The sequence below is a fragment of the Ruditapes philippinarum genome, unplaced genomic scaffold, assembly GCF_026571515.1.
Source record: "Ruditapes philippinarum isolate M1 unplaced genomic scaffold, ASM2657151v2 ctg4744_1_1_1_1, whole genome shotgun sequence".
Classification (NCBI taxonomy): Eukaryota; Metazoa; Mollusca; class Bivalvia; order Venerida; family Veneridae; genus Ruditapes; species Ruditapes philippinarum.
Window position 1 is genome coordinate 144,243 of NW_026856820.1, and position 20,955 is coordinate 165,197.

General features: G+C 32.7%; 1 protein-coding gene across 1 annotated transcript in view; it reads left to right on the forward strand.

Moving 5' to 3' along the window:
- Nucleotides 1–11,390, forward strand: part of LOC132747806 (low-density lipoprotein receptor-related protein 4-like) — a 68,627-nt gene extending 57,237 nt beyond the window's left edge. Inside the window, exons 30-36 of the mRNA XM_060737310.1 lie at nucleotides 2,953–3,101; nucleotides 4,104–4,248; nucleotides 4,906–5,022; nucleotides 5,573–5,633; nucleotides 5,981–6,127; nucleotides 6,642–6,783; nucleotides 7,427–11,390. Of these exons, the coding sequence (XP_060593293.1) occupies nucleotides 2,953–3,101; nucleotides 4,104–4,248; nucleotides 4,906–5,022; nucleotides 5,573–5,633; nucleotides 5,981–6,127; nucleotides 6,642–6,783; nucleotides 7,427–7,657 (992 nt within the window). The 3' untranslated portion in view covers nucleotides 7,658–11,390. The remainder of the gene's footprint in view (nucleotides 1–2,952; nucleotides 3,102–4,103; nucleotides 4,249–4,905; nucleotides 5,023–5,572; nucleotides 5,634–5,980; nucleotides 6,128–6,641; nucleotides 6,784–7,426) is intronic.
- The last annotated feature ends 9,565 nt before the right edge of the window (nucleotides 11,391–20,955 follow it).

The window sequence follows — 20,955 nt, forward strand, 5'->3', positions numbered from 1 at the left end:
TGCTATTTTGTCCAGAGCTTATCTGAAAAAGTATTTGAGGTATCATCTTGAAACTTCATAGGTGGATGGATCTCATTGAGGAGGAGTGCAGTGCTAATGAATGATAACTCTGCCCTGCATTATTTTTGAGTTATTGCCCTTTGTTATTTTTCAAAATTAATTTTTGTCCAGAGCATAACTCAAAAAGCCTTTGAGATATCAAAATGAAACTTCACAGGTGCATAGATCTCACTCAGGAGGTGTGCACTGCACAAGAATGATAACTGTACCTTTTATAATTTTTGAGTTATTGCCCTTTGTTATTTTTCAAACTTAATTTTTCAATTCAATTTTTTTCTCAAAAAGTATTTGAGGTATCAACTTGAAACTTCATAGGTGGATAGATTTTACTGAGGAGGGATGCAGCACACAAGGACGATAACCTACCCTGCATTATTTTTCAGTTATTGCCCTTTGTTATTTTCAGCCATCAGTATTCACATAGGTTTCAAATCTGTAATCACTATAGCCATCAGTTTTTATTACCAAAAGACCTCTTAAAATGGAATTATTCTGCTCTACTACATATACATTCTTCCAATGAGCAAACACATTCGGCGGGGGATGGCCATGTTGACATGGCTCTTGTATTGTTGATTTTAGATAAAAACAATAGAATGAAAAATAAAAGGTAAAAGAAATTGTGTTTATTTGCGTGATACATATAAAATTTGCATTTTCTAGCCATAAAGACCTAATGAATAGTTAAAATAGATTAAACACACATATAAAGAGTTAAGCTTCCCTGACTGTTAATTGATTACTCTTTTGAAAAGTGCCTAGAAAATTCTTAAATTTGGTGCAAATATGCTTGAAAATATTTTAATAACTTTATAAGTGTCAGTGAAAATCAACAGTGAACAAAAAACAAAAACGATCCAATTTAGTACCAAAATCAATGAATTGTTTGCTCAACAGTAACAGTAAGGGGACAAATTGCAGTTGATTTGGACTAGTTTGGGTAGATGTACGAATATGGTAGTTGCGTCCCTTTGTTGTTCCATAAAAACTGTAAAATGGTGACTGTTAAATACTACACATCTTTATAATGAGAGGATACATTATCATAATGAACAGGGATGATAATTATGGTTGCTATTCATATTATGAGAGTATAATGAACAATGATAATAATTTAATTTGTTGTTAAACATACTAGTATATTTTAGTTGCACTATACATGAATACATATTGTGCTAATACAATATATCACATAATCTACATACAATGTATGTTATTTAGCAGTCAAGAATAAAGTTTCTAATGTTTTATGACTGTTTTAGAGTTACTTTATCTATCCTTGGTTACATTTAATGATATATGTACAACAAATTGTACTTGAAAAATGGGAGACGTGCTTAAAAAGTACTTGAATTTGGCATTGAATGTCTGTACAACCCTGTGAAATTTTGTTTTATTTTGGACTTTCTTTAGGGATACTATTTCTCTCTATTTTATGTACTTGTGTTACTGAATCTTTTAGAGCCATCAGCTCAACGCAATGTGCTTAACAGTGTACCCCACAGTGTGCTCAACAATGTACTCAAAATACCCAACAGACCACCCATATTCACACATCACTCCATTTCCCTCTAACCAAAGATTAAATAGATAAAGGTTTTAAAGTGTTAATATGAGACAATTTAATATCTGTATATAAAATATGATTGGACACATCCTATGTTACAGGGTATTTACTTTTTCTCTATATTTTCTGTAATATAAAATACCGTATATACGGTAAATTAATCATTTACAAAAAATCAAACATAATGACATTAAATCATGGAAAGGACCCTTGGGTGATAACTTGTGAATTTCTCGAAACTACAAACTTTAAATTGAAGAGTATGGTATTGGTTACAGTAATTTCAGATTATAATGACCCATTGACTGAAAAAGATGCAGGTGGTAATTAAATGCTAATAATGATAATATAGGAAAATAAAGAAAGGATCCTATTAACTTTTAATTCAGTAAACTAATACTGCCCTGTATGAAAAAGTCCTTAATACTGTGATCAGAAGGAAACACTTGTATATGATTCTGTATTTAGGAAATAAGTACAAATTAACATATGCAATTACATAAACATTTTGTCAAAGATATCGTAACAGTTAAGGTGTCATGTAATACTCAACTAAAGAACTACTCTACTCTTAAGAATTCTTGAGCCACAAAAGATATATATATCCAGCTAGTTGTAATAAACATAAGTGCAACATGTTGCAGCATTGCCTTTGCAATATGGATGATTGTTTTAAAGGCCCATTATGCCTCAGAAATGCTTTCATTTTATTTCTCACGATCTTCTTCTGTTGCTTTTTCAGCAATTAGTACAATTATAGTGATTAAGTGTTTTATATGGAAGTCAAAATACTATTTTGTTTACATTTTGCTACTTTATACCAAATTTAACTTCACATTTAGCGCCGTTTTCTTTGGGTAACAAATATCTAACATAAGCTCTTAAACCATTATTTAAACATTTTAAAACTTGTGTTTGACCTTTCTAAAGAAATAAATATTTATTCGTTTCTGAGGCACAATATGCCTTTAATATAAGGTTGTTGAATTATGACTGCCTATGTATAACTTCTTCATGTTATATTCTGGTGATTGTTTAAAAGCCAATGTCACAAGCTACTTGTTGAAAAAGAAATTATATGTGAGCTATTATTATGAATAGTATGAAAAGCAGTTCTTGTTCTTTGTAAGAGCATGCATGAGTCATGAAATAATGCACAAGGTCTTTGTTTACAAGAAAATTCTGGAATGTACTGTATGACCTTAACTGCGTTTTGTCCTATGTTTACAGTATTCAGAATATATATATTATAGACTTATGTAATTAAAAGCTGAAAATTATTTTGACTATTAACTTAAGTTTGTTTAAATATTTCACTTTAACAGGTTTTCCAAATGGTTTGTCAATTGATTATGTAGCAGAACGACTTTACTGGGTGGATGCCAAACTTGACAAAATAGAAACATCCACATTAGATGGAAATAATAGAGTGACTTTGATACAGAATGTTCCTCACCCATTTGGTCTTACAGTGGTAAGTACAAAAAAAGGTGTGTTATATTGTCCAAGATGATGGTCAAGAGTTTGAAAGTGTGTCCATGAGCTTATAGCTTCCAACACAATCGAACTAAAATGAATTCTGTATAAACCAAGAGTTTGATCACTTGGTCATACAAAGGACCATAGGTCAATTTATACTGATAATACATGTAGTATCCATATAGTAGTATATCGGCAAAAAAAAACAAAAACAAACCAATTCCAGTCTGGTACATGTATTGTAAAGGGTCTTATACTTTAGGCAAGTAAAATTTTATTTGTTTTAAGAGAATTGTTTCTCAAAGCTTAGGGGATAATAATCACAGGCAAAAGTATCGGACATGGGAAGAAAAAATATGACCAGATTGATAAAAAAAACCTGTGTTCATCTTAAAAGTGTCAAAAAAAACAAAAAAAATGTATATAATGACCCCCTTTAAAAATATACTATAAGTTAACTTATAGTATATTTTTAAAGGGGGTCATTATATACATTTTTTTTTGGTTTTTTTTACACTTTTAAGATGAACACAGGTTTTTTTTTATCAATCTGGTCATATTTTTTCTTCCCAGGTCCGATACTTTTGCCTGTGGGAGGGGATTGCATTTCAACTCCAAAAATTGTGAAATGAGGACCTTCAGGTATGATTTGACATTTCACTGATGAAGCCAATCAGAAATTAAAATTGTTAGCATAAATAAAGGGAGATATATATTTTTGTTTAGAAAGATGCATAGTTCACACACAAAAATAAAACAGACGTGTACATTTTTACAATTTATGATATGCATTGGTCTAATGGCAATGGTTAAAAATTTAGATTTCATTGTTACAATATTGAATTTATTTTCATTTGTCAAATTTGAAATTAACTGAAAAACTGATGGTGTGAGGCAAGGGCTTTGTCCAATATAGACTTGACAGCTGTGTATCTGTCCATTAGAATTCAGTATTGTACTCGACAATGTATAATAACCTTATATATATATATTACAGTTTGGAGATTATGTATACTGGACTGACTGGCAGTCCCAGCAGATAGAGAGGGCTGATAAACATACTGGTAAACACAGGGAAACCATCAAACAACTGTTTGTAGGTCTGATGGATATTGAAGTAGTGTCCCCATATAGACAAACAGGTGAGTTTATTTTTGTTTAGTTTAGTTTGTTTTTGTTTCTTTAAGGCAATTTTAAGACATGTTTTAGTTATATCTCAGTAATCAGTCAAACTAACTAGATTTTATGCATTACAATTTCTCCGCAAGTGACCAAGTACTAGTCCTACATGATTTCTGTATCAGCAGTAAGAGACAAATGAGATGTATTATTAAATCTTAGATCAGTTGTCATGGAGTAATTTTGCCTCGCCCAAGGATTGATCCAGTTACCCCTGAATTACAAATTAAATGCTCTCCAAATTGAGCTAAGCACACAGAAATATAAGCAGGCATATTTAAATATAACCATATTTGTATATTGTACATGAAAATATCTTTTGCAAATAATGTTGACAGAGGAGGACTTGACAATTTTCCTCTACAAGTAAGGCCTGAAAATCACCATAAGACTAAACCATGAAACGTCAAGGAAACCATTGCTTGATCCTGTCGAACAATGTCACTATATTAACTACACCAGAGTGACTTTAAACAGCCATTAATGATGTAATTGAATATATACTATGCTAACAGCCACTTTTTGCTGTTAAAAAATGGTAAGTGATTGACTGAAATATTTTCTGTAAGTCTGAATAATAAGAAAGAATGTTGATAAAAAAGATTGTGGTTTATTTACAGGTGAAAATGAATGTGCCTTAAGCAATGGTGGGTGTACTCACCTCTGTCTACCAAGGCCAGATGGTCATTCCTGTCTGTGCCCTGATGTTAGTACAGGCAATAAAACTTGTATTTCAGGTAAAACTTCTCATATTTCATCTACTCATAGGATAATGTATAACAAGGCATTTATTTTGAAAAGTTTTGTGTGCAACTTCATTTTATTAACCAATGCATGTAATCTCTGTGGTTTAATTGCACTGAAATTGAGTATATTTTACTATATTTTTCATTAAAGATCTTCCCTTATGCTTTTTAAATTTTAAACATTGAACTATTCTTGCATCAAATTACAATATGATAAGTCTGTGTTAGATTTAACAATCAGAGACAATGAACAATGTACAAAATGACTATATTCTAAATCCTGCATATTGCAAAACAAAAGTAGAATTGATTACAGTTTGGTGTAACTGGGATGGATGCCAGTATCTGATTTTATATGCAGAGGGAAAATCAGGTCTTCACTAACCAAGAAAACCAAAAAGGTCACCATAATATTTGAGCTTACCAGTATCAGAACAACTTGCTTGACAACAAAAATGTTGTTTAAGGATCGTAACTTTCGTACTTTGATTCCTATAAAACACTGGCAATGCTATATATTTGTCTTATTGTGTAATTATAGTGCCTAAAGATAGAGCAGTGTATACTGATGTCACTGAGAATAAAGCAAATAATGGGAAAGGGTAAGTTCACTTTTATTTAGAATGACATTAAGCCTTTGCTCAGTCTAAAAGTGATTGCAAACCTGTTCATGCTTTAAGCATACAATAGCATCTAGTGAAAAATATAATATTAATATTGTTATTGCAATTATTAAAAAAAGATAAAGTATCACTCAATTTCAGAATCTTTGATGTTTCTCACACATCTTACATGATTTTACTTATTATTGCAACCTTTTATTTACTATCAATTAGCATTTTATCTTAAAATGGCACAATTAAAGTCCTCTCAAATGTTTTTATGGACCATAATGAAAATGTAACACATTAATGAAAATAATGTTTAAGAATTAATTGATATTCTGTAGGTGTAGCACAGCTGACGAGAAGGCAGGTCTTTGCTCAAGCCCCGCCCAGGAGGAGGGACCAAGTTTGAAGGGGGCATACATTGCTCTAGCCTGTGTGGTTGTTCTTGTTTTACTTGCAGTATTGCTCATAATATTCATTTGGAAAAGGTAGGTCAACGTTAAACATTAAAATATATCTTACTGTTAACGGTATCAGTTTTAAATATAAAGCTTTGAATATTCATTTAAAAGGCTGAGGTATATCAGTAGCACAAAGGTGATGTGTGAGTTTATTTTTGTGAGAAAATTTTAACCAAGATAAAACTGAAGCCAGACTAAATATGAGAAGGTCTTGTATAATCTTACTGTTTAATCTTACTCCATTTTCTTACTTGATTTTCAAGTTTGGTCCAACACACTATTATAAAATATTATATAAGTAATAAAGAACATCCTTGTTCTATTCAACCTTAGATCTAGTCAGTAAAAGCTCCATGGCAGTGTTAAATAACCATTTTACTCGGCTTATATCAGTGATATTTCTAAAAGAAAATGTTGTTCCTAGTGTGCCAGTATTGTTTAGTTATTTTTACACTGAATACGTAAAATTGAATTGAAGCAGCATCAATGTAATACAGAGTTTGTTGACATGTTGTTGATGGTGATATTTGTGTATTTGTAGACAAAGAAGACGGCAGCATTACCAGGAAGATTTCTCTACCCTCACATATACCAACCCTAATTACCAGAGAACTAGTACAGAAACTATTAATTCCGAAAGATCGCCGCGAGAGTGGCGAATATTCCGTTTTAATAAAAGAGCAGTAAGTATAGAAGTCATTTTAAAAGTTTATAAAATTTAGGGACTGATGAACAAGTTGTTGAGAGAGATTTGCTTTGTAGAGACTTTTAGGGATCAATAGAAAGAGAAGTTAATTTGAATATTTAGCTATCATTGCTGAAACTGGTATCATTTTATGACTTGATTTATGCAATAGTAAACTTAGAAGTGATCCCTCCCTGTGATGGCATACTTTCAGTCATTCTCATTCACTGTTATTCTGTCATATGAAGAAGCTATCCAGTTATAAGGCATGATTTCAGTAGTTTTCATAGGTTAAGCTAGTTGACAGGAGATTTAGGTTCTGCTCGTAACTCTGTTCATGCCTTAAAATAATGCCCAGAGTGAAACCTGAGGCTTTCATCCACTAATAGAGCTATTTTGTTTTCTGTACTAAGTTACTCAACTAAACAAAACTATAGATGCCCACTGATGTTTGATAATGGCATCCATGCTTAAAAGGAAACAAAAAAAAGTGGGAGAGTCACAATTATACTGTAAGAATGTCTATGACATAAAAGCAAACCAAATAAATAACATCAAGTGTAAAACTGATGGAATTGTAATAATGTTTCTGTTCCCTATGGTAGACTGTTTGGTAACACTGGTATACTTCTTTGTTACAGGATAGAGTGTCTGTGGTCAGCTCAAACTGCACAAGTGAAGAGAAGCTGAACACATCAGAGACAGATGCCCTGTATCCTGCCAGTTCTGATACAGATGGCGCCTCATGCTTCCCTGACACGCCTTTATCTAAAAATATTTTTAAACCGAGAAATTCGGGACAAAATTCCAATAAGCCAAAGCGAGTTCCTTATAAACCTGTAGAAAAACATATAGAAGACAAAGTCTCATGACAAAGCTAGTCATCATGATCATGTGACAAGATTGAAATACTCAGAAGCATTTTGATTGGCCAGTATGTGGTCATGTGACTCTAGCATTGTCAGTTGATTGGTGTAGCAGATATTAAACTGTGATAACATAGTTCAATACGGCCAGTATACAGTTACTGTATTGGTAGAAATAATAGATAATTGCATGTAGAAACAAATATGTGGTTTGATGAAATTGTATATGCAGCTTTCAATATATGAGCAAAAGAGATGGATCTTTGAAAAATATACAAATTGCAAATTTTTATCAATTTAATTGAAAATCTTAGCTTTAATGAAGCTTTGAAAAAAACATTGATGTTGAAATCTTGGACTTAGTTTTAACTTCTATAAGGATTGTGAAACATTTATGAAAATGATACAATAGAATGGCATTCATGCTAAGAAGGAAACAAACAAAAAACGTGAAAATAAAAAAAAAAACTGATAATTTTGTATGTAGCTAACCAGATTAGACAATTCTTTCACTGAAAAGAAAGTAGCTATGCCTTTAGTTTTAATTGTACACTGGAAAATCATAGTTTTTCATAAAGAAATAATTATTTTTATATTATGAAAATGCTGATGTCATTTAACTGCTTGTGAACTTGTTGACTGCAACTTGAAAGGATATTTCTTGTTCAAATTTGTCTCATGGTGCTATATTTGTAATTTTATTGCCAATTTTTCATTTTTTAATGTCTTTTTATGTACATTTAATTGTTTTTGATAATTATGTGTATTGTTTGTGAAATATGCATGTTTAATATACTTTGTTTAGATAGAAACTGCTCTCTGTTTATGACAACTAAGAATCTTGTTCTTGATAGAATTTTAAAACATTTTAAAGCCATATTAACACATGGAAAGTTATGGGTTAATATGTATAGTTACATGTATCTACAAAAATGTTTCATACAAATCAATAAATTGATGTCCTATGATGTAACAATGAATGAAAGCCGTATTTCAATATTAACTAACCCTTCCTAGGGTTGATTTTTGACATGACACATGGTTTTAAGATTTGCATGCAAGTTTATGCATGTCATCAACCGATGTCTCATCAACTTACAGAGTTATTCACTTGAAACTTCACAAATGTCTTATGGATAATAACTTAAGGCCAATAATTCAATGATTTTTCTCTAGGTTGGATTCTGACAAAATGATAGCACTTGATCCAGGATCAATATACATAACTGCTCATTTGAAACTTCAAACGTGTCTGTAGGATCATCATTATTAGTCACCATCCAAGATCCTTAAGTCTTGAATGGATTTTCACTGACATATAATCCTTTAGTGAAATTAGAAAAATCTTAAAGTTTTGCATGCATCAAAACATTTACAATTATTTAAGATTTATGCAACTAACTTGTTGCCTATAGGATCATAATTGTATATTAATTTGAAACATATAACTAAGGCATGGAGTTTGATTAAAATTTTCTCCTTTGTGATATCAGGCTCATGTTTAACATTTTAGCATGAAAGGCAGATAATCGTTTTCACTAAGTTACTCTTTGCTACAAAGAGGGACAGTTAGGATATGATTTTAATGAGTTTTCACAGAGAATAGTCTTGCACCTCGCCTGTGTTGGCAGCTCACTCTTGTGTAGTTTTAAAACTAACCAGCATGAGTAAGTGTTGATATTCTGTAATTAAAACATATTTAGTTATTGTATATATATTTTGAAAAGCAAAGGTTTCATTTAATACTGTTGTGATTTTGATTTTGTATTTGATTGTTGTGTTAACATGCACTCAGGAATATTTATGAACCTAAAAATGGCAAACATTAACTTTTTACCCCACTCTCAGTACAGCGAAAATTAATGTCTCTTATTTTATTGTTCAGATGATATTGACTACCATAATACCAAAACATCTTCATTTATTGTTTTTATCATGATCTTAAATAATATAATGATAAAAATGGAGACTATAAATCACCCTTTATGACTTGTTTTATTTTAAAGACTTCATGACTATACTTTTTCATTATTATACTTGTATATTTTATATTTTATTGTCTTGTATGTGTACATTACATAATGTTTTCATTTTACAAGTGTTAGTTCAAGCACTTAATGATTTTAGCATAATCATATGTTATACATGTACATGCATGTCATTGAAGTGTGTTGAAAATGAGAAAAAAAATTCTGAAAGGGTATTTAATTTAATTAGAAACATTATATATATATTTCATATGCTTTTAGTGGAATCTCAAAGTAATATTAACAAAAAGTGTCACTTGTCACTGTTATGAAATGCAAATAAAAATTTAAGTATAAACAAGAATACAAAACTTCCATCCTGTACTATCTTGATCAGGGTTTTATTGGTGATTCCGCACATGCACAGCTTGCTTTCACAGAAGTATTCATTAAGCATATTTCCATTTCTGTTACTATGGTATCTGTCTGATCACAAAATTATGTATATTTTCAGACAGAGATTGTAGCTTTATACCCTTAAATTAAAAGCCAAACACTTTCAGCCATGTTGAGTTGGGAATCTAAATGCTTTAAAAATACTAAGATTTGTATATTTTTTTTTAACTATGTTCTCTTAAATCTTAATTGAATTTGATAACTGTAGTTACACTATGTATTTGTGCCATTGTCTCATGCAATATGTTTTTATAATTATGTTTTATATAAATATCTGTTGTGAATTTTTGTCATCTTTTGTTTAGTTTTTAACATGTTTGTTTGTTTTTTTGTTTTTTTTTTCAAGTGATATTATGCATGCCCTGCGATTGTGATTTTACAAAATTTCACTACCATTGCACATAAATATTTCTTGGGTTTTTATAGATACCTATTAAATTGACAGGCAATATTTATAGTGATATTAAAAAGCCATGCCTTGATACAATTCTGTAACCTAGTTCATATTTGTATATACTTTCCAGTGAAAATACTTAAACAAGAAACATGAGAATGTTCATCTCTAAATAAACTAAAAAAATTATTCAGAGAAAAGTTTTTTTGAACTATTCAGGCTACTAAAAAAAACATTGAACACAATTTTAAAACATAAATAGCACTTTAAATATTTAACTATTAAACATTATTGTGAACTTAACATCTGCCTGACAAAGGACAATTGACCCTAAGTGCTTCAAATGAAGCAAATGAAGACAAAATATTTTTTTTTATTTATTTTTTAGCTCGACTATTCGATAAGACTAAGTAGAGCTATTGCAGTCACCCGAGCGTCGGCGTAACCACTTATGTTAAAGTGTTTGTAATAGTTCAAATATTTTCAAAGTCCATTGACATATGGCTTTGAAACTTTGCACACTTGTTCACCATCATGACCCCAACCTGTAGACAGGAGGAGGTAACTCTATCAAGCATTTTGACAGAATTATGCCCCTTTTTCGATTTAGAATTTACGTTAAAGTTTTTGTAATAGTTCAAATATTTTCAAAGTCCATTGACATATGGCTTTGAAACTTTGCACACTTGTTCACCATCATGACCCCAACCTGTAGACAAGAGGAGGTAACTCTATCAAGCATTTTGACAGAATTATGCCCCTTTTTCGACTTAGAATTTACGTTAAAGTTTTTGTAATAGTTCAAATATTTTCAAAGTCCATTGACATATGGCTTTGAAACTTTGCACACTTGTTCAACATCATGACCCCAACCTGTAAACAGGAGGAGGTAACTCTTTCAAGCATTTTGACAGAATTATGCCCCTTTTTCAACTTAGAATTTACGTTAAAGTTTTTGTAATACATTTTGTAGTTCAAATATTTTCAAAGTCCATTGACATGGCTTTGAAACTTTGCACACTTGTTCACCATCATGACCCTAACCTGTAAACAGGAGGAGGTAACTGTATCAAGCATTTTTTTTACTATCAAGCACTAAGAATAGTCGAGCGTTGCTGTCCTACCGACAGCTCTTGTTTTTTTTTTGTAATTATGTGAATGAAGAATAAGACATTTTGAAATCTCTGGAAACTAAAATGATAAACAGTATATAACATTGTCAAGTGAGTCTGAACAAAAGGTGTGTTATTTATGCCTTATTGTTGCTGAGTCTTTTAGGGTTGCCTTCATTGAACGCTGCCCTACCTTGTTGATCTTGTTTATCATTTTATTTACTGCTTTACATTTTTGTCTACTTTTCTACTTAGGTGAGCAATACGTACCTGCTTTGGGTTTATTGTTTCCCTGTCCATGTGATTAACACATTTTCATAAGTATCAAAATAATAGAGCCTGTGAACCAAAATAATAGAGCCTGTGAACAGATTAATTACTTTGAATTTAGAAATCACAGTATCAATGTAAGTATATTTTAAAAGATATATACCTTAACAATGATATAACTATATTTTGTTACATGTCAGCCCAATGATATAACTATATTTTGTTACATTTCAACCCAATTCTCTTGAATAGCCAGGAATTGGTAAATGAACCATTCTTTTGTAAATATGTAAGAATTAAGTTTCATAAATAATTATTGCCACCTATGATTGTGTCATCATCACCATGATCATCATCATCATCATTACCGGTCACTATTATCATTGTCATCAGCACCATCTGTTTATTATCATATGTTTTTTACCTGTCATTTCTTTGTTTATACTGTTTCTTTTATGAATGACCATTGTTATTCATTTTTAGCAACTTTAATGCCTTTCAAATTTTACATAGATACAAAATGTATACTGTAACATTAATTATAAATGCAATTTAAATGTAAATTTCCCATTTTAGAAAAAAAAACCTTTATTTTAGAAACCATTCTGGAAACAATAAATACATGTAACTATCTATTTCATAAAGTTTATCAAGGTTGATAAACTTTGTGAAATACATATTTATTATAGGTTAATTACATTTATATTCTAAGAACGACACTTTTTATACATACATGTATATAGTAGATCTTTGACATGAAAATATGTCTCTAAAATTTATATTTTTGTCAGACTACTTTTAAACTACATGTATATATGTCTTTAATATTAAGTATGTGTGAAATGAAGATTTATTGCCAATATATTCCTTTACGTAAGACATATTTCTCTGAATACAGTCGAACATTTTGTGTAGAATATCTTTTTTTATTTATCAAAGTCGTATCATGCTTGATCACCAAAGTCGTCTTTTATACACTTCGTAAGCAAGGAAATATTTGGTTTAAAGACCTAATGTTTCATAGTTTCAGAAGTGTTTACTGTCTCCCAACAGAAGGTTTAGAAGCATTGCAAACAACCATCAAAAAGAAACACTACCTCATTTTATTGTAAATGTTTCCATTATCACGTATAAATAGGTCCCTAGTCTCCTCCTCTACTCTGTTGTTATCTTAGATTTGACTCTTTTTTTAGGACATTATCATATACATGCATATTTAGTGTAACAGTTTATGTTGATGATAATTCTTTTACTTCATTTCTTAGCATTAGTTAGAGACATTTAAAGGAGTCGTCTATAATTTTTCTACAACACATTTTAATTGTTTATCAGATACCTGATTTCACATGTAAATGAACGTATTTGAATTGTGAAAAAATTTGCATTGAGCCCTCTAATTTGCTTTACATGATGTTATTTCTTATTTTTGACTACTGTTAATAAAAGCTGAAATATACATTGACTTATATTACAAATATTCCCCATCAGACTTACGGCAAATGCCTGTCCTTAGTTTTTCTTACTAATTGTAATTTTGGGGCGTATATCACTTGCCCTTGATAGCTTTGGATTCTTTCACGTGAGGAATGTCGGTGTTTCTACTCAGGTGCCCAATCTTGCCTGAGGCTATCAGTTTAATTTGATTAGTTTGTGCGTAAACCGCAGTATTTATCAGAATCCCAGTTGGCAAAAAGAATATAAATTTTCGGAGGAAAAATCTTATTTTCTTGAGCACCATTTGACTGATTCGGTTTTCAACTAGTTTGGAGGGTCTTCCTTACACAATATAAGACCCAAAGCCTTGACCCAACAAAATGTTCGGGAGATTTCCGCGTGGCATGGTCTTTTTTCCAGATATTTGTTCTTCCTTTATATACAAAATGTAAAATGTATAAATTTTCGTAAAAAAAAACCCACCATATTCTCTTGCCAATCGTTAAAACACCATTTGTCTGATTCCCTTGCGGTTACAATTTTGTACTTGTTTTTAGTGTCTTCTTTGCACAAAATGATAACCAAAACTGTAACCCAAACAATATGTTCGTGAGATTTCCGCGAGGCATTGTCGTTTTTGGACCGGCGATTTGTTCTTTCCGTATGTAAAGTATATTTATTACCATAAAAATCACCGTATTTTCGAACCAACAGTAAACGGACGATTTGTCTGATTCCGTTTCAGATTCGTTTTGTACTAGTTTAGAGGATCTTCTTTGCACAATATGAGGACCAAAGCCCTAACCCAAGCAATATTTCCGGGAGACTTCCATATGTCTTATAAGACCGGCGATTTGTCCTGTCTGCATGTAAATTGTATAAATTTTCGTAAAAAAACACATATCCTCCATGTCCTCCAGCTAATCGTTTTATCTGATCCCGTTGCGGATTAGTTTTTGTATTAGTTTGGAGAGTCTTCTTTGCACAACATGAGGACCAGAGTCCTTACCCAAGCAATATGTCCGGGAGATATCCGCGTGGCATGGTCGTTTTTGGACTGGCGATTTGTTCTTTTTGTATATAAATTGTATGAATTTTCGGGGGGAAAACATCATTTTCTCGAGCCAACAGTTTAAACGTTCCATTGCATTACATTCTAACGGCCTCGACATTTTTTTAGCAGAAACACCCCTTGATGTCGCCCCAGTCAGTGTTATATCCTCGTAACTAACTCGTTTCATATAATATAACTATTACAAAACGTGAATAACATAATTATATATGACATAACTATCAAATAAAATACAACATTTTATTAAAGGCACACAGCTGAGGGATTTTGTTCAAACCAATAATTATATACAATAACATATATACAGCAGTTTAAAACAGAAATGATTGAACTAAAATATATACGTTTCTATAATTTTGTTGGAAGCTTAAATTACTGTAGTATGTAAAATTTGTATGAACGTGTGATTATGTGAAATTTATTGCGTTCATCAAGATTTTATACACTGAGGATATTCAATATTTTTCTATACAGAATTCGATACAGAATTTATTTTCATCGAGTGGTATGAAAATGAATATTTAATGAGTTGCGAAAGCCACGAATGAAACATAATAATTTTCATATCACAAGATGAAAATAACTCCTGTGTTATAGAAAAAAAAACTTGAATTTTATGTTTATTATATAAATTTTTCTCTTTTTAAACATGAAAGTCTTCCTCTTAAATTTTGTGTATTGGCTGACTGTATAAGAAATTAGTTCGGCAAGACAACAGTGAAAATACGGAATATATGTTTCACCTTAGCATGTTAGTGAAAAATAAATTTTTACAGTGAAACTACGGAAAAAATAAAAATACGCATTTTTTTATCAATATTTATCAATATTTTCTTTATAGGCATATAGTAAATACTAATACTTTAAAATTATAGAAATTATTTAGAATTATGTCTTAAAATCATGTGGTTTCGCATACCACCATGAAAGAAAATCTAAACATTTAAATTACAATAGTGTCTACCATGCACAACTTCGGCACAACCATTTCTGTCCGCTAACTGTTTCAACAAAATTTACACACCTTTTGTGATACCGTTTGATTTTACAGAACTTAATTGTATGCTTAATGAGAATACAATCCGCCCTTTCAGGCACTGAGAGTATGGACTCCGGACATGTCACCTTTCATTTCCTTAAATGTTATTATCAACCAAAAGCTGACCTATAAATTTTGAATCCAGTAATTCACATATGTAAGCAAGTCGATTTTTTGACGATTTTGTTTGTTTTTTGTTTGTTTTTTTGTTGTTTTTTTTATGCACGAGAGGCCAATGAAACCATTATATGCATCATGGAGGAAAATAAATGGTCCTATCTTTCGGATGAGCTTGACTGACTGATAAGATTATGCAACTCGGACTGATACCTGACACATATTTTCCGTATGCACGACCGACATGCACGAGCATTCTTTCCAGGTTGTTACCGGCTAATTTGGAATGAAATTTTAGCCAAACACCGCTTTCATTTTCGCCCCTACTGCGTTAGAAAAATTAAAATTCAGTATACAAAAAAAAGAAACAAAAACAATCAAAAAAGGAAAGAAAACAAAAAAAAACAAGAAGAAAAAAATCTATTGACAAAAGTAAAATTATTTTCCTATATTCTTTACCGTCAGCATATTCGTCAGCAGTTTATAATTGTCCACCGGAAGGCGTTAGTCGACAATGCGATAACGCGATGACGACACTACGATAGTGCGATGGCGACAGTGCGATATTGCGATGACGACAATGCAATAGTGCGATGGCGACAGTACGATAGTACGATGGCGACAACGCGATAGTATTATCGCACTATCGTATTCTCGCCATCGCATTATCGCACTGTCGTCATCGCGTTATCGCACTGTCGCCATCGCATTATCGCATTGTCACCATCGCACTATCGCATTGTCGCATTATCGTACTGTCGTCATCGCAGTGTCGCACTGTCGACATCGTACTATCTCACTGTCATCATCGCAATGTCGTACTGTCGTCATCGCACAGGTCGCACTGTCGCATTGTCGCCCTCTGGATTAGAAAGTCTAACCTCGATGGCCCTAACGGTATTCCGTAGATAAAGATATAGATTGTGTTGTCGCTATCGACAACGCAACGCGCAAAGTGTTCCAAATCAGCCACCATACATTATAAGCTATATCATTCTCGTAAATGAAATACATGGAAATATATATAAAATAATGATTATTGATAAATTAAAAAAAAATATATATAAAAATAAATAAATTAAAAAGTAAAACAAAAATAGAATAATTTAATTCAAAGGCCTAATAAAAGTTTCACCCGTTGTGGGATTTGAGCTTACGACCTTCCGCATGCGAAACAAGGACCTTAACCACTACTCTAACAGGCCATATATTATCTTTCAAATGTTTACCTGTTGGTGCGTTTTCGTATATGGCTGTATCCTGCCACCCCTGTGTACTTATAAATTAAGATTTCCCATTCTCGCATATTTGAATCGATACCGTTATGCCGGATTCCGATGATTGTCGATAAAATGTCATTGAATATTCAAATGTCTTGGGCCAATATCGCCCAACAATATTTCAATAATGAAAAGGTCAGAGTTGAGAAGCACGGCGGAATATGCCGAATTTTCCGCTTCACAGATTACAGACCACATGATCATTTGAGCTAACAGGTCATTTTTGGTGGGAAACTCGCGCCGAGAAGACGTTCTTTGTGTATAGAGTAAGTGTGATGATATTTTACAACTTTTGTATTTGATCGTTTATATTGTTCTTGATGTATGCTATTTTTTATGTACTCGCTATTTATAAAATATCTTTAAATATGTATGTTATCCCTGTAGTTAGTTATGAGTTGAGTTGAAGTTATTGTTGATGGTTCTTATAAAATATGATTTTGCCAGACTACGTGATGCGCCCGCGGTTTTGTTAATACACTCGCGATTTATAAAATATCTTTATGTAAGTTATCCCTGTACCCCCTGTAGTAAGTAATGTGTAGAGTTGAATTATTGTTGATGATGGTTGTTATAAAATGTGATTTGGCCAGACTATGTGATGCGCCCGCGGTTTTGTTGATATACTCTCGATTTATAAAAAAAATCTTTATGTAAGTTATCCCTGTACTCCCTGTAGTAAGTGATTGTTGAGTTGAAGTTATTGTTGATGGTTGTTGTTATAAAATGTGATTTGGCCAGACTACGTGATGCGCCCGCGGTTTTGTTGATATACTCGCGATTTAAAAAAAAAATCTTTATGTAAGTTATCCCTGTACCCCCTGTAGTTAGTTATGTGTTGAGTTGAAGTTATTGATGATGGTTGTTGATATAAAATGTGATTTGGCCAGACTACGTGATGCGCTCGCGGTTTTGTTGATATACTCGCGATTTATAAAAAAATTCTTTATGTAAGTTATCCCTGTACCCCCTGTAGTAAGTGATGTGTTGAGTTGAAGTTATTGATGATGGTTGTTGTTATAGAATGTGATTTGGCCAGACTACGTGATGCGCCCGCGGTTTTGTTGATATACTCGCGATTTATAAAAAAAATCTTTATGTAAGTTATCCCTGTACCCCCTGTAGTAGTTATGTGTTGAGTTGAAGTTATTGTTGATGGTTGTTGTTATGAAATGTGATTTGGCCAGACTACGTGATGCGCCCGCAGTTTTGTTGATATACTTGCGATTTATAAAAAAAATCTTTATGTAAGTTATCCCTGTACCCCCTGTAGTAAGTGATGTGTTGAGTTGAAGTTATTGATGATGGTTGTTGTTATAGAATGTGATTTTGCCAGACTACGTGATGCGCCCGCGGTTTTGTTGATATACTCGCGATTTATAAAAAAATCTTTATGTAAGTTATCCCTGTACCCCCTGTAGTAAGTGATGTGTTGAGTTGAAGTTATTGTTGATGGTTGTTGTTATAAAATGTGATTTGGCCAGACTACGTGATGCGCCCGCGGTTTTGTTGATATACTCGCGATTTATAAAAAAAATCTTTATGTAAGTTATCCCTGTACCCCCTGTAGTAAGTGATGTGTTGAGTTGAAGTTATTGTTGATGGTTGTTGTTATAAAATGTGATTTGGCCAGACTACGTGATGCGCCCGCGGTTTTGTTGATATACTCGCGATTTAAAAAAAAATCTTTATGTAAGTTATCCCTGTACCCCCTGTAGTTAGTTATGTGTTGAGTTGAAGTTATTGTTGATGGTTGTTGTTATAAAATGTGATTTGGCCAGACTACGTGATGCGCCCGCGGTTTTGTTGATATACTCGCGATTTATAAAAAAAATCTTTATGTAAGTTATCCCTGTACCCCCTGTAGTAAGTGATGTGTTGAGTTGAAGTTATTGTTGATGGTTGTTGTTATAAAATGTGATTTGGCCAGACTACGTGATGCGCCCGCGGTTTTGTTGATATACTCGCGATTTATAAAAAAAATCTTTATGTAAGTTATCCCTGTACCCCCTGTAGTAAGTGATGTGTTGAGTTGAAGTTATTATACCCCCAAAAACGAAGTTTGGGGGGGTATATAGGAGTCACCCTGTGGTCGGTCGGTCGGTCGGTTGGTCGGTCGGGCGGTCGGTCGGTCGGTCGGTCGGTCGGTCCAGACGTCCGTTGCATTTTCCTTGTCCGGAGCATAACTTGAAAACTTATGGTTGGAATTCAATATAACTACATACAATGGTCAAGCACATTGAGAGGAAGTGCAGTGCACAAGAATCATAACTCTATCTTGACTAATTACAGAGTTATTGCCCTTTGTTACTTTTCCTTGTCCGGGGCATAACTTGAAAACTACTGGTTGGAATTCAAAACAACTTCATACAATTGTCAAACACAATAAGGGGAAGTGCAGTGCACAAGAACCATAACTCTATCTAAAGTAATTACAGAGTTATTGCCCTTTGTTGCTTTTCCATTGCTTTTTTTTTTTACTGTTGCATTTTCCTTGTCCGGAGCATAACTTGAAAACTAATGGTTGGAATTCAATATAACTACATACAATGGTCAAGCACATTGAGAGGAAGTGCAGTGCGTAAGAAACATAACTCTATCTTGACTAATTACAGAGTTATAGCCCTTTGTTACTTTTCCTTGTCCGTGGCATAACTTGAAAACTACTGCTTGGAATTCAAAACAACTTCATACAATTGTCAAACACAATAAGGGAAAGTGCAGGGCACAAGAACCATAACTCTATCTAAAGTAATTACAGAGTTATTGCCCTTTGTTGCTTTTCAAATGCCTTCTTTTTTTTGTCCGAAGCATAACTTGAAGACTAATGGTTGGAATTCAATATAACTACATACAATGGTTAAGCACATTGAGAGGAAGTGCAGTGCATAAGAACCATAACTCTATCTAAAGTAATTACAGAGTTATTGCCCTTTATTACTTTTCCATTGCTTTCTTTTGTCCGGACCATAACTTGAAGACAAATTGTTGGAATTCATTATAACTTCATACAATGGTCCAGCATATTGAGAGGAAGTGCAGTGCACAAGAACCATAACTCCATTTTGACTTATTACAGAGTTACTGCCCTTTGTTTCTTTTCCTTGTCCAGAGCATGACTTTAAAACTACTGGTTGGAATTCAAAACAACTTCATACAATGGTCAAGCACAATAAGGGGAAGTGCAGTGCACAAGAACCATAACTCCATCTTGACTAGTTATAGAGTTATTGCCCTTTGTTACTTTTCCTTGTCCAGAGCATAATTTGAAAACTACTGTTTGGAATTCAGTACAACTTCATACAGTTGTCAAGGACATTCAAAGGAAGTGCAGTGCACAAGAGCCATAAATCCATTTTGACAAAATACAGAGTTACTGCCCTTTGATACTTTTCCTTGTCCGGAGCATAACTTAAAACGTACAGGTTGGAATTCAAAACAACTTCATACAATGGTCAAGCACAATAAGAGGAAGTGCAGTGCACAAGAACTATGACTCTATCTTAAGTATTTATAGAGTTATTGCCCTTTGTTCTTTTTCTTTGTCTTTCTGGACTTATTACAGAGTAATTCAATTAAACTTCATCAATGGCCAACCACATTGAAAGGAAATGCAACATACATGAACCACAATTATCTTTAATTGCCCACAACCATAACTCTATGTTTCAATTCTTTTACAAGGTATTCTGTTACTAGTAACATCCTCATTTCCGAAGCAGACTTGTGGGGGTATTAATCACATTTAGTGATAGTTCTAGTTGTTGATGGTTGTTGTTATAAAATGTGATTTGGCCAGACTACATGATGCGCCCGCGGTTTTGTTGATATACTCGCGATTTATAAAAAAAAACTTTATGTAAGATATCCCTGTACCCCCTGTAGTAAGTGATGTGTTGAGTTGAAGTAATTGTTGATGGTTCTTGTTATAAAATGTGATTTGGCCAGACTACGTGATGCGCTCGCGGTTTTGTTGATATACTCGCTATTTATAAAAAAATCTTTATGTAAGTTATCCCTGTACCCCCTGTAGTTAGTTATGTGTTGAGTTGAAGTTATTGTTGATGGTTGTTGTTATAAAATGTGATTAGGCCAGACTGCGTGATGCGCCCGCGGTTTTGTTGATATACTCGCGATTTATAAAAAAAAACTTTATGTAAGTT